Source organism: Muntiacus reevesi, chromosome 2 (genome assembly GCF_963930625.1).
Source record: "Muntiacus reevesi chromosome 2, mMunRee1.1, whole genome shotgun sequence".
Taxonomy (NCBI): Eukaryota; Metazoa; Chordata; class Mammalia; order Artiodactyla; family Cervidae; genus Muntiacus; species Muntiacus reevesi.
Genome location: NC_089250.1, coordinates 148,145,800 through 148,161,135, shown reverse-complemented (window position 1 = coordinate 148,161,135; position 15,336 = coordinate 148,145,800). Strand labels below are relative to the sequence as shown.

At 41.5% G+C, this 15,336-nt stretch overlaps 1 protein-coding gene across 1 annotated transcript in view; it reads right to left on the bottom strand.

Moving 5' to 3' along the window:
• SORCS3 (sortilin related VPS10 domain containing receptor 3) overlaps positions 1-15,336 on the bottom strand; it is a 598,500-nt gene that overhangs the window by 114,025 nt on the left and 469,139 nt on the right. The window contains exon 8 of the mRNA XM_065920112.1: positions 6,164-6,253. Coding sequence (XP_065776184.1) covers positions 6,164-6,253 — 90 coding nt within the window. The remainder of the gene's footprint in view (positions 1-6,163; positions 6,254-15,336) is intronic.

Below are 15,336 nucleotides of genomic sequence, written 5' to 3'. Positions count from 1 at the left end.
GTCAGGATTAGAAGCAGCCAGATTTGCTGTCAGTGCATCTTAGTTTAGACCTACGCTGGGACTGTGTCACCTGGTGAGCAGGAATTCCAGGCTCTAGGATGAGAGTCTACTCTCTAGTATATAGAGTTAAGGGATTTCTCCTTGAGAATTCCTGAGCTAATCAAAGTCACTTAGCTAATAAATTATGTTATTAAGATTTGAGCCTAAGACTACCTAGAGAAGTTAAACTCCTTACCAATGGGTGTATAATGCAGTGTACGTCAGTATGACCTGGAGCTCCTGATAGCATGCAGACTCATGGGATCCAATGCCTGAGATTCCGATTCCGTGTATGGTGTGGAACCTTGGGTTCTACCACCTGAACAACCCTCCAGATGATGCTGGTGCATGCAATCTGGGGTGTCAATTTTTGAAAAACTAAACTCTGAATGACGTGTCATCTCTCCTAACAAGTCTTAGAGTTGAACAGTGGTCAACCAAGAATCAGAATATTAAGTCTCCCAGAAAAACAACAACAAAAAAGCATTGTTACTTAAAATTGGTCCAATAGGAATCTGAATGACAATAAAACTTATTTCTTTCATCTTGCTACTCCAATCTAATTTCAAAGCATGTGTCACTTCCTTATTTAAATGATTATAAATAACACTCCCCCTACACCTTCCCAATACAGTCACTAGGAAAAATCATAGTTGTCTTTTGAAAAATCTAAACTTACAACTTCCTAGGTGAATAATAATAAAAATACCTCTGTGTTATTGAAACATTTTCTTTAATCTGGGCCCAATATAACTTCATTCTTGTGCCAAACACCATATATAAATACAGAGAGGAACAAAAAATAGGACCTGACTTCAAGAACATGCCCACTCGGTGGTAGAGACATCACAAACTTGTGTAGCCTTTTGTAAACTTGACTAAGGACTACAGTAGACATCCTGAAAATGGTATAATGAGTGCAAAGACTTAGAGGTGAGAGGGAGGATGGAGCATTCAAGGGAATGTATGGAACCTAGAAGAGCCTGAAGGCAATTTTCCACTGAGGATGATGAAGATAGAGAGTGGTCACATTACAAGGGGTTCTGTATGGTACAGTGAAGTTCTAGCCTGAAGAGAGTACAAAGTTGACACAAGATTTGAAGCAGGAGGAGAGGATTAGAGTTGGTTAATGCATAGATTTTGTTTAAGATGATCAAGTTCTCTACGTGATAATATTCAGTGTGGAAGCACTGTGAAGATTTAAGTGGATTTAAGTGGGGGCGATGCTAGAGGCAAGGAGAAGCCTTAAAAGGTCATGGCAACCATCTAGGTAGGAGCGCACAAGGGCTGAACTGAGGAAGTAGATTCTCTATAAAAGCCTATGGAATGAACTGGTGAGATAGTAAGGAGGTGGCATCTACAGGGGCTAAGGCAGAAGGCCATGTCTTTAATATCTCAGATATCTGAATTACAAAATTTTCTATGTTTTCTTAGAGTACTCATTACAATCAAGATTGATAATCACTTCTATAATTATTTGTGTGATGTCTGCCTCTCTCATTAGACTCTAAGCTCCCAGAGAGCAGAAGCTATGTCTCCCTTATTTATTAGTTTATTTTTAGCACTTACCAGAGTATCTAGCATGTGGTAGACATCCAACAAAAGCTTCCTGAGTAAATAAATGGAGTAAATAAGAAAACATGTGAGAAGGAGGAGATAGAAGAGACCAAAGGGAGAGACTCTGAGCTCAGTTGTTAAATGGGACCATTAAGGGGATGTACCTCTAACAGGCAGTTAACAGTGCAGTTCAGAATTTAATGCACAGAGAAGCATAGGAGCTGTAGATATAGAACTCATTGGTATGAAGAGAAGGAATGAGGTCACTCAAGAACCATGAAGGATGCAAGGAGAACTCAGGAACATCAACATTTTAAGGATAGCAAGGGAAGGGGATCCAGGAAAGGAAATCAGGGGGGAATAAAAACACTGCCAAAGGGAATCTACACACCAAGTATTAATTTTTCTCCTACCAGTGTCAGATGCTCCAGAGAGGTTTAAAAAAAGATAAAAAGATAAAGATATGGAGATGTCTGGTTGGATTTGGCATGTAGGCAGTAACAATGGCTAAAAGAGTTTTAGTGGAATAGTGGAGAGATGGATGTGGGAGAACTTGAACTAGCAGCAAGTTCAAGAGTGAATGAAAGTGAGAAAAGAGGTTAGAACTACAGATGATTCTTTAGGAAATAAGGCTGTGACACAGCAATGAAGGCTAAATCAGCATTTGGGGAAATGCAAAGATTAAGGAAAACAATCCTAAGGAAATTAAGGAAACAGTTAATATCACTATCATTATAATAAATTATCTGAAACTTATTTTCCCCCTCTTCTTTCATTATTCAAAGTGGGATAAACCATAGGATTTATGCGAGCAGATGCAAGGAGAACTCAGGAACATCAACATTTTAAGGATGTCAAGGGAAGGGGATCCAGGAAAGGAAACCAGAAAATAAAAGTGGGATTTCTACTGTCAGAAACAAACCCAGGCTCAGGTAAGGAGCTATTTTATTTGGGAAAAAAAAAACTATTGTAATAGGAAAAGCACTCTGATCAAAATATCTGCAAGCACCCCCAGAGTGAGGGCAGAAAAGAATCACTTGTATTAGGAGAAGTAAAGCAAGGCTGGAATTAACTGTTGGGAATGAGGTGAATAGGTAGACAGGAAATTGTTTTCCTTAAGGTCAGGTGATTCTCAGAAGAAAGTCAGACTTAAGTTTGGTCCAGTTGAATTAACAAGCATTTGATCCAGATTGGTCGGTGGGGACAAATGGTTCAGCTAATCATTTACAAGGAAAAGGACAGGAATCTGATCTTGCCAAAGGTAAACACGAGGAACATTTAAGAGAAAGCAGGGGTGGGGGGTTTGCAGTAAACCATGTTAGGGAACACAAAGGGGTAGGAGGATTTCCTAAATGTTGCTGTTTTCCAGGAATTTGGAGTGCAAGTCAAGTTCAACATTGTCATCAATGAACTGAGTTCCAAGTAAAAATAAACCAGCAAAAAACATTTTTTTTTCTCTTGCAGAAATGACTGTTAGAATAGGAAGTCAAGAATAAGTCCAGAATCTAAGAGACAAGTGGAGGTCTATGAGACTCAGAGTGGTCCAGTGAGGCAAGCAACTCTGAAAGCAAGGGAAGCCTGGGATATGATCCCACCAGGAACTCACAAGGCAGGCTAAGAGCGTCAGCAGTATTTCCCCTGATCACAAGTGTTGCTTAGACTTGCCCAGAACTTTATGCTTTACCAACAAGTCATTTGCTGCATCTTCACAACTTTGCCACATGGTATTATGATACCCATTTCACAGATGAGACGATCTGGGCTCATAGATGAGCAGGTGGCAGAGCTGGAATGAAAGCCCTGGTTTCTGTTCATTCTCTTCATGAGCTCCATTGTGTTTTCCCGAGGCTGCCAGGGCTCCCATCATCTGGCTCCAAGCCCCCTGTGGGTGCGTGCTTTTCATGACAGTGGCCTGAGAATGCCAACTCGATGTCCAAGGGCTGGGTCATGGAAGACTCAGCACAAGGTTGCTGCCCCTAGTAATGCTGCTCACTATTAATGGCCTTCATTTCCTTCCCTGCAAAACATTGCAAAGCCAAGGGGTGCCCCAGGAGAGCATATTCTGAACAGACTGGGAGGAGGGGTGAGGGCAATGATGACAGGGAGCTTTTCTGTGTTTTTGTGTTTAAGCAAGATGACTAGCAGCAGCTGTGGCACTGCTTGGAATGGCAACAACTTGCGTAAAAGCCATTTCAATTTTTAAACAATGGAAAGGACCAATCTCCTTCCACCCACTCTGTCCTCACATCCTAGTCTGAGGTTACAAAAATCCGGGTCAATGCCGACTAATAAAGGGGATCAATAACCATCCAGCTATTTTCACAGCAGCCCTCATATTAATGAGAAGCTGTTCTGGATGAAGTTCTATCAAAGGAGCTGCATGGATGGTAGTCCATCACAGTAAATTGCCCTGGGGCTGCTAATCATTAATGGAGTGTTCTAGGGTTGTGATCGATGCCAGGCTTCATTTGTTCCCACCTGCAGCCATACTGCCCAGGGGAGCAAACTGTTTGTTTTCCTGAGAAGGTTAAAAATACATAGCATAGCCATACATAAAGAAACAAAATAGGTGCTACATGGAGAATGTGGTTTAGAAAGTTCCTGAAACTCTTTTCCTGGGCCAGTACATGGAAACCACCAGATTGCTGCTAAAGGTCATTCTCATGATCATGAACTTCCCCTTCTTCATGTTCTGCAAGCAGGGTACCCCTTTCCTGCTTGGGTTTAGAATAGCTAATGGGTACATCCCACAACCATGATCCTATACAATGGTCCTATAAAGTCAATCACAAAGACATTACAGAAAGTGAGAGATTAATGCCTGTGGCCCCTGGGGCTACTTACTATGATTCCTGCCAACGTCTCCACCTCTTCTATGCAACCCCTTCCCTTGACATGGCCTTCTAGTTTGTTAAATAAAGCATGTGCACACGTGTGTGCATGCTAAGTCACTTCAGTTGTGTCCGACTCTTTTAACCCTATGAACTGTAGCCCACCAGGTTCCTCTGTTCATGGGATTCTCCAGGCAAAAATACTGGAATGGGTTGTCATTTCCTCTTCCACGGGATCTTCCCAAACCAGGGATAGAACCTACATTTCTTACATCTCCTGCACTGGCAGGCAGGTTCTTTACCATTAGCACCACCTGGGAAACCTTCTCTTAAAATAGGGCCAGTGTATGTATTTTCTACCAGCTTCCTGAACATTTATTTTCAGGGTTAACTCATCTTCCTTGAATCATCTTAAGCATCACCTTCTTTAGAAAACTAGCCCTCACTACCCGTATTTGGTGAGCTTCAACTATCATGTCACAATGGACCTTGAACTTCTGTTCCTATGAACTCCTCTCATACCCACAATTGCTTGTTTACCATCTCTACCAGAATACAAGCTTTATGAAGGTAGAGAATGTTTGTGTCTTATTTACCACTCTAACCACAAAGCTTAGTTTGATGCATGGCACTGAGTAAAAACCTAAATTGAAGGAAGACAAGATCAATGGGTGAATAAAGGAAGGGAAAAAATGAATGAATATGTGCATGATTATATGAATAAATGGATGGATAAAAGCAACTGGGGGTAGATGGTTATCTACCTTCTTATCTCATAATCCATTCTGCCTCTGTACTCATTTCACTTTTCATTATATGCTTCCTAGCACCGGCTTGGAGAGCTAAGTCTTTGTAACTTCACATTTGATACATGTCCAACCTGAGAATTTGCTTGCAGCCTCAATAGGTGATTCAATTAAAGCCTGCCCATGTTCACACTGAGGTTCTAAGATCCGTCTCCTCCTGGGAGCCATTGTTTACAAGGGATGAGGTCACCAGAGTAAGTGTCATGATTTTCCAAAACAGGAGTTAAAATGCCATGATTCAATATTAACATTATAGTAAATTATTCCTTTTTAATTACTCATTGCGCAGAAGGGAGTGGAAGTACAAGCAGTGCATTTATATTTAGCATTAAAATGTAAAGAAAAGCATAAAAGACATGGGACTCACCTGTGCACCTTACATATATATAAGTATATTTAGCCCCAGGGGCCATGGGCATTAATTTATCATTTTCTGTAACATCTGTAATTGACTTTATTAGGACCATTGTATAGGATCACAGTTGTAGGATGTACCCATCAGCTACAGTCTCTCTCTCTCTCTCAGACACACACACACACACACACATATATGTGTGTGTGCATATAAAGTCTCTACCTAGGCCATTCTGAGTCTGGCCTTCTATTCAGCAGTAAGGCCCTTGTGAAAGACAGGGACACACAGAAGAGATTCCAAAGCTAGTGTTCCTTTCACTACCAGTCCTGGGAAGCGACCCAAGGTTATACTGTACGTTTGAGTCATAGGAAATCAAAACTCTTGCCTGGGTATCCTGCTGGGAGGGGAACACAGAACCCAGAATCACTGACATTAGCAGAGGCCAAGCCCTCAGGGGTAAGTCAGGCTGAATGCCTGCTGTCTCCCAGAAAGGGATCAAACCTTCTGCAGCCCAACAAGACAGCCTCTCCCTGCCGCTTTGTCTGGCAGGCCCCAGGGCAGCAGGTGATGAATACCTTGGGCAGCGAGTACTTGGGCAGCTTTATTTGAGCGAAGGCCTCTCTCCGGTAGGACACGTAGTAGCTGGCTCTTCCACCAGTTGTTACCTGGATCATGGGGAAACACAGAAAGGTCAGATGGGGCTACAGATCCAGTGCAAGGTGGATCTCCATCAATAACCACAGTAGGTTTGTGACAACCTTTAAGGGAATATTCCCTGTTGCCTTTGATCCTCCAATCCCACGGCACCCTAAGTTACTCCCATGTCACAGCACTTAGACAATAAGTGAGCAATTCCAGCAGTCTTTCCCCATGGCTGGGGAAAGCATCTGGGGGAGCAGGGGCTCTCTACTTAGTCACTATGCTCTGAATTCATACACAATAAACATTTTCAACAGAAAACAGAGAAGCTATTGATATGGGCTATACTCACAATCTACATATTCTATTCTTTTTTAAAAAACAGTTTTTAATCCATTGCAATGATGACATGATTATCAAAGAAACTTTTTTCTGAATCTGGATAATTACTATTGCTCAAAGCTCTTGTTACTTTGCAATTAATTTCACTTCCCATCTGAGCACATTTTTCCCCCTTTATTTTTACAAATCCATGCACTGAACAGATACTTGTTGATTCTTTTCATGTGCAAGTTAATTAAAGGCATCAAAAGTCAAAGAAAAAACTCTGGATTTGAAAATCAGAAATCCTAAGCCTGAATCTCAGTTCTACTAGTTCATGACTGGTGACATCAAGGTCTGAAACCCCACTAGAGAAAAGATAGATTCTTAGTGGAACCCAGAAACCACAGCAAGAAATGGTCCTCTGGCCTGCACTTGCTGGAAAGCCTGCCAGCATGGCATAGCTCTGCAGATGGCTGCTCTTGGTCCAATTACCCTAACTCAGGGGAGATTAATATTCACAGGAGAAGACAACATAGCCTGTTCAGAGAAAATAGCAGGGAGACAATAGCAATCAGGCTTCTGTGCTGAGGAGCCAATTACTGGGGGCACAGGCTCTGTGCTCACTAAGGCCCCAGCACTTGCTGGAGACAGGCCAGTCCCCCAAATATGGTCCAACCCTGGTGCCCATCCATAGCGGCTGCTGAGAGTGGGAGGTTGTTACATTTCTAGTGAAAGCCACCCATCACTCCTCACTCTGAGGCATAGCATCTCCTGTGGCTCCTCCTTAACCTGGGCAGATTGGAAGCCCACAAAGCAGGCACCATAAGCTGCCAGGGAGAGCAGATGTTCCCGTCAGTGTGAGGGCAGAGCTGTGAAAAAAAACCTGGTGCAAAGACTTAGGCTGGAAACCAACAGGAGAGACCAGCTTTCTGCCTGATGGTCATTGCTCCCTCACATCTCTATTTTCTAACTAGAATCACTCTTGCCTTGTATTCCAAGACCTTTTTTTTTTTTTCTTTTTCTGGGTAAGACATCTGTTCTCAATCTATGTTGTTCTTTGTCAACTTAGAGGTGGGATGTTGACAGATTAAGATCAACCAGTTGCAGAGAACTTTTTTTCTTTTTAAAATAAAACTCAATTGCATAGAATCTGGTTAAAATGTAACTCTTGGTTCTAAACACAGTCACCATTAATCCTGGCAATTATTTGCTTCTTTAGTTTGCTATTTGCTTCTTTAATTTGGTTTTACTTTTAATTGTAAAACTAACACATGCAAACATACCTGCAAACCCAAGAAGCAGATCAGTAGTTCTGAAATTTCAGGATGCACCAGAATCACCCGGAAAGCTTGTTAAAACTCAGACTGCTGGGCCCCACCCATGGAGCCTCCGACTCAATCAGTCTGGGTGGGGTCCAAGAGTGGCCTTTTCTAATAAGTTTCCAGATGATGTTGAATGCTGCTGGTCTGGGGACCACACTTAGAGCAGCACTGAAGGAGAACTTTAATGCCAACTGACAAACAGCTCTGTGCCTCTCTACTCCTCACCTATCTTGAACCCTGCCTCCCTCTCAGATGCAGCTACTTTCCTGAATTTTGTGTTTAGTGATGATAATTTTTTTAACCAAAGTGAAATTCATATAAGAGAAAATTAACCATTTTAAAGTATACAATTCAGTGATATTTAGCATATTCACAATGTTATATTACCACCACCTCTTATAGTTCTAAATCATTTTTATCACCCCCACAAGAAGACCATTTGCCCAGTGATAAAGCTTTTAAACCCCAGAACACATCCTCTGGTTACCTATCAAATGCTTAAAAATCAGTTCTCTGTAAGACATCCTGAACCTCACCATCCTCACCTTTAGTGAATGAGCCCAGCATCAGAAGAGGCAAATCCCAGCACTAACACTGGCCAGAACTCAGCAACTAAAAACGCCTTTCCCCATGAGATCCAGTCACCTCCATAGGGAGCAAGATGACAGGGCCTCGAGACTTCTCATCAGTAGCACAGAGTAAGGCCAGTGGGGTTTCCAAATTACCAAGGGTTGAAGAAAAGCAAAGTGGTCCCCTTGAGAGTATGTTCAGTCCCACTGACGCTGGAACTCAGCCCAGCTGTGCCTGTTATAGCCCTATTCAAGCACAGACTCCCTTTCTCTCCTCTCTCTCTCTCTCTCTCTATCTCTCTCTCTCTCTGTTAAGCTCACACATACCACCCGGGAGAGTTTGCACTTAAGTATATCATAAAGATGGAACTAGACTTCAGAAATACCATGGAATAATCTAAAGTATTAAACGGCTGCACAAAGCCCAAGGAGCGCAGAGGCTATCTGCTACCTCTGACATCACAGCATCCCCCAGACATCCAGCTGGCTCCTGCAGCCCTTCCTCCGTCCCAGTCATGCCACTGGCTGTACTGCAGAAGCCAGCCTGAGACTTCACACCTCATGTAAGGCCCAGGAGTCCACAGGCCTCTGTGTGGACAGCACCATTCCAACTTCTCCCTCCTCTTAATTCCTGAATTTTGTTATTTCCATTTCTACAGCACTTTCAACATTTACTCCTATGGTGTACATATACCTATAGTGATCCTTCCATGTCTTATTATAAGGTTATAACTTCTTAATTCCTAAATAATGCTGGTCTCATGGCAGGCAATCAGTGGATGCATGATGATAAAAATAATGATATAATTGTCATCAATTGGGTTCATCTTTCATGTTCCAGAACTGCACGTAGCCCTTATATAAATTATCTATTAATAGTTTAACCCCACTGACAACCCTTCAGAGTCTATGGAATGACCTGCCCAAGATAAGACAAGTATGAACCTAGTAAAGTTTGGCTTTAAACCTGCTCTCCTCCTCCTGTGACTGACAAATCCTCTGTTCATCTTATTCATGTCATCAGTTGTATTGTAATTTCAGCACTACATTTCCTTGATTCCAATGTCTTTAAAACATGTTCTTTTAAATCTCTGTAATTGACGTGTATGTATATATTTACATTCCCAGAAAATCCATCATGGCATTGATGCTACATCTTAAGTATGATGTCTTCTTAGAAGAGAAGAGGTGAGTTAATAAAAACAAGAAGAGCAGTAATTACCATGCAGTGAAAACTTACAACATGGAAGATGCTACAGTAAGCAGTTTCTAAACCATACCTCATTTACACACACACACACACACACACACACACACACACACACACACACATACATTATATTATATATTCCTGACCCATAGAGGATATAGTCTCTATAGGCCAGGAAATAGAGGCTAAGAGGTCACTAATTTGTCCAACAACGTACAGCCCTTCATTGACCCAGCCATGCACAATTCCAGCCTATGCTTGAACATATAACTAGGAATGAACACATCCCCAAAAATGTCAGGCATAGGGCAGGAGGTCAGTACTTAACTAACTGAACAATGAAGTGTGATTCATTCACTTAACCGGAGAGCCTTCAGATTCGATTTTCTCTGTTGCTTAGTGGCTAACGGTGGCCACAGGGAAGCAGCCGCCAGCCCTGCCCGGTCCCTGCTGGTCCCAGGGCCTCACCTCCACACAGAAGCTCTAGCGCTTCCCCTGGGGAGCAGAGTCCTCCCAGCCCTGCCTGATACCAGCCTAGTGCACTTGCTGCCTCTCCGCTATTATCTGTGTGGTTTTCTGGCAATCACACAAGGAAGGAATAAAGTTTAGCAACTATTAATCTATTTTGATGAACTTTTCTCTTCCTTACAAGCAAATTTGCTGGCACTGTAAATCCCAGCGATTATTACCGCTTTCTCTTTCAGTGACACCTTTTATTTTACATTTGATGAATGTCATCCAATTATTTGCTCTGGGCCCATCCGTCATGCTAAACACAGAATTAGCTGGGTCTTTTCCTCACTAATGACTGGCTCGTTAATCTGATTTTCTGGATTTCCATTTTACAGGTTTAATTGGGCTCCTGGCCAGTGAAAATGATTCCTTTGGACAAATGCATTGGCCATTAAACACATCTGTCTCTTCTGACTTGTTCTCATGCCTGCTGTAACCAAGTCTAAACCGACATATCCTTTATTTTTTCCATTTCTGCTTGCTTCTGGATGATGACTTGTCTTGGAGGAGAGAGAGAAATCTGCCCCTCAAAATTGGAACCAGAAGGCCTTGAGTCATATTGAACCTTTTTCTGTCACAGAGAGAAGAAAACTTGTAATGTCTCTGGAATTCATAAGTAGACATATGGCTTCTGAGAAGAGAAGTAGAAACTAACATGTTCAAATATCTATCATGTAATGAGCGCTTCAGATTCATTTTACTATTCAATATCCACAATAAATATATTACTGCTATTATTGTTAAAACCATTATTAGTACCCTTACAAGGTAAAAATATTAATAAATTTTTTGAGCAATTATATGCCAGGCGCTATTCTGTATGAACCAGCTTTCTGATTTATAATCAGGTGAGGAACTGAGGCATAGGGAACTTATGCCATACACTCAAAGACACACAGCAAGTAAATGCTGGAATTGGAATTTGAACACAAGTTTATGTGACTGCAAACCTTATTCTGGTCCCTCAGACAACTTGGAGTTTCCATACCTCTCTGTGGAAAGGAATGAATCCTGGTCACTCAACTCCCAATTTCCCAGTTAAGATACCCACCAACAAGGCAGATCTTTCATGTCAGTTCCCTGTCCCTGAGAAATCAAGGTTCTGTTGTTGCATAGGAGTCAATGATGCTGCTATTGGAATTGGTGAATAAAGAGGGGTTATAATGGAAATAAATTCAGCTTACACAAGAGCTGTCACCTTCATAGGAATTGACATTTAGAAGTTTTTCCAGCTATAGGACCTTGCTAGGTCCAGGATGATATGAAGAATATAAGACAAGAGAAATGACCACCTTTATGGGCATACATTACTTATTTCTCTTGCAGCCTTTGCATTATTCCCTCTTCTTAAAAAATGAAAGGGGACAGTCGAGTTGTTAAGATGCACAATTAACTTTTCCAATTTCTTTGCTCATTAATTCTATTCAGATTATTTAAAATACATTTTGACGTTGTTAGACCTTTCTCTTCTTCTCCTCCTACATAATTCCTTTAAAGATCATATTTCTTCTACAAGGACAAAGAAGCAGGCTTCTGACTACCAGGTCACAAGAGTCAATAAATAGCCCCTGGTCTCATTAGGATGTGTCTCTATGTGTCAGGATGGCCTGGGAGCTTCTACATAGTAGGTTACATCACCTCGGTCACCTTGAGCTCATTTTCTGAAAGCTTTCTGCTAAGGCACTGCACTGTGTGTCTGAACCAGAACTGGGTACAGCATTTGGAACAAGAAGACACCTATCAGCAAGCCATCTCCCCTGCTAGACTGTTTGATGTTGAATTTAATGTTTGTCAAACTGGTGTTTGCTTGTTTTATGTCCTGGAGGCTCTAGGCTAATAATGAACTATGCAGTTTTATCTGCCTGTTTCTAGAAGGAGTGGGTCTAATGCCTAACAACACTCCTGCTGAGGCTGAACCTTTTTGAAACAGATTTTCCCATACAAATTTTTTATGGGGGCCCCAACATAGCCCCAAAAATAGCTTCATCAAGAATAGATTTGGGATAAGACACTTGATGTGAAGCCAGTATTGCTCTGTGTATGAGTGTGTGTGCACACAGGCATGTGGAGGGGCAGTGTTAGAGGAAAGGCATGTCCACCACACAACCGGCCAAAAAACTACTGACAGAGCAACTGCCTGGTCACCCCTCTGCCAAGAGACTTCTTGGAGCCTTCACCAGCTATGGGGAATGCTAGCAAGATGCAGAATGGGGGGTGGGTTAGAAAAGCATGTTACAAAGACCATGTCTAGACCACACACAACACTACAATAAGAATCAGAAGGCCTAGCTTTCTGAGATTGTTTTTAAAATACAGTAAAGGGGTTTGACTTGATAAGTTTCCAATTATCCATTTTCAAGGAAGACTCTTCTGATTGTTAAGCATTATAGTACATCAGTTAGGATCTCAGACATGTGTTTGAATCTTGCTTCTGTCATATGCTGGTTTGGTGACCTTGAACAGGTAATTTAACCTTCCTAATTTCTTCTACTGGAAAATGGAGATATTAATGCTGAGTTCATTTTAGTTGCTCAATTGTGTCTGACTCTTTGTGACCCCATGGACTGCAGCACACCAGGCTTCCCTGTCCATCACCAACTCCCAGAGCTTATTTGAACTCATGTCCATTGAGTTGGTGACACCATCCAACCATCTCACCCTCTGTTGTCCTCTTCTACTGCCATCAATCTTCCCCAGCATCAGGGTCTTTTCCAGTGAGTTAGTTCTTTGCATCAGGTGGTCAAAGTATTGAAGTTTCAGCTTCAGCATTAGTTCTTCCAATGAATATTCAGGACTGATTTTCTTCAGGATTGACTGGTTTAATCGTTTTCCAGTCCATGGGACTCTCAAGAGTCTTCTGCAACACCACAGTTCAAAAACATCATTTCTTTGGCACTCAGCTTTCCTTATGGTCCAACTCTCACATCCATACATGACTACCGGAAAAACCATAGCTTTGACTAGACGGACCTTTGTTGGCAAAGTAATATCTCTGCTTTTCAATAGCTGTCTAGGTGGGTCATAACTTTTCTTCCAAGGAGCAAATGTCTTTTAATTTCATGGCTACAGTCACCATCCACAGTGATTTTGGAGCCCAAAAAACAGTCTGTCACTGTTTCAACTGTTCCCCCATCTATTTGCCCTAAAGTGATGGGACTGGATGCCATGATCTTAGTTTTCTGAATGTTGAATTTTAAGCCAACTTTTTCACTTTCCTCTTCCACTTTCATCAAGAGGCTCTTTAGTTCTTCGCTTTCTGCCATAAGAGTGGTGTCATCTGTGTATCTGAGGTTATTGATACTTCTCCCAGCAATCTTGATTCCAGCTTGTGCTTCATCCAGTCTGGCATTTTGCATGATGTATTCTGCATGTAAGTTAAATAAGTAGGGTGATAATATACAGCCTTGACGTACTCCTTTCCCAATTTGGAACCAGTCTGTTGTTCCATGTCCGGTTCTAACTGTTTCCTAACCTGCATGCAGATTTCTCAGGAGGCAGGTCAAGTAGTCTGATATCACCACCTCTTGAAGAATTTTCCAGTTTGTTGTGATCCACACAAAGGCTTTGGCATAGTCAATAAAGCAGAAGTAGATGTTTTTCTGGAACTTTCTTGATATGTTATAATGATGATTGAATCCACCATGGCATGTAAAGAGTTTAACCTTAAACCTGGCACATGCTAAGTACTCAATGCATATTACCTGTCCTTGCTGACAGAGGCATAGGTGCCTGTATCGGTCTAATATACTGGAGGGTTTACAGTGACTGATCTTGGTGACAGCTGACATGCAAACTGGAGGCTTCAGGAAGTGCTGAGGTAGCCAAGTGGGCTTCCTGGTCAAAACCAACCAGGGATAGAGGACTGAAATTCTCACTGCTGTCAGCAAGGATGACTTTGTGGAGAAGGTTCGCTTGTAGAGACTGCCATCCCGAAGTGCTGTGTGCCAGAGATTTGACCACGAACGGTTATAGATCTTATCTTCATGTTCTAGCTTTTATGATCTAAAAGGACTGAAAGAAGTTCTAGGGATGTCCACTTTACCCATAAAAATGGAAGTTCATTGCTTGTCCTCTCCTAGTTTTGTTGGTAGATGAACAGGCAAAGATGGTTAAGTGCAGCAATAAAAAACAAATTGATATGGATTTGAATTGCTATCCTGGAGTACAAAATTTGGGAGCATTTGAATACTCCCAGCTAATAGAGTAATAGATTAAAAAAGAGCTAAAACTCAGACAGTCTACACTGAGCGTTCTAAGAGCTTCACAGAAAAAGGAAACACTACCTAGGGAAACCTTAAAGACAAATATCACAACTTCCTATCAAAAGAGCCCACCTTCCGCTTTCACAAATGCCCCTGTTCCTTTTACACTGTGAGTGTAGCACGGTTTCATAAAAGATAGACTGAGAAAGGGCTAGAAAAGATATTGCGAGCAGTCAAGTTTATACAGTCCTCCCGTACTTATATAAAAGTTTTTCTTTTTGAGATATTACATAGGCTATTTCCTTTATACTGGTAGATATCATGAGGTCAATTAATTGGCTAAAATATTCCCAATCCAGACACTAGCCTCTGTCTTTTATATAACATTCCAGAATTTCAGAAAATTAAAACACAAGAGTGGGAGAGAAGGAGGAGGAAGAAAGGTAAAAGGTACCAGTATCTGTAACATTAGTGATTCTAGTTTCAGCTCAATCATGTATCAGGCATGCATGTATCAGACATGCAGTTTTAGACATAGTAAATAGTCTGTTGGAGTTTCAAGGTTATTTTTCTATAAAATGGAAATAATAGTTCTTCTTCTCTTATAGATAGTAAATGAGATAAGATAGTAAAATGTTTTCACATTATCTGTAAATTATACTATGAGTACAATGAATAGGATGTTATGATTGACCTGTTTATGAATCCAGGAACCCAAAGATTTTAGAAGTATTTTCACTGACAAATTGCTATAAACTGAGTTTCTGTAACCCCCTGTAATTCATATGTTGAAACCTAATCCCCACTGTGATGGTATTTGGAGGTGGGGCCTTTGGGAGGTGATTAGGTCATGGGGGTGGAGCCTCATGAGGAGACTAGTGCTCTTACCAAAGAGATCCCAGAGAGCACTCTCATAACACAAACGAGGACACAGCAACAAGTTGACCATCTATGAACAGACACCAAATC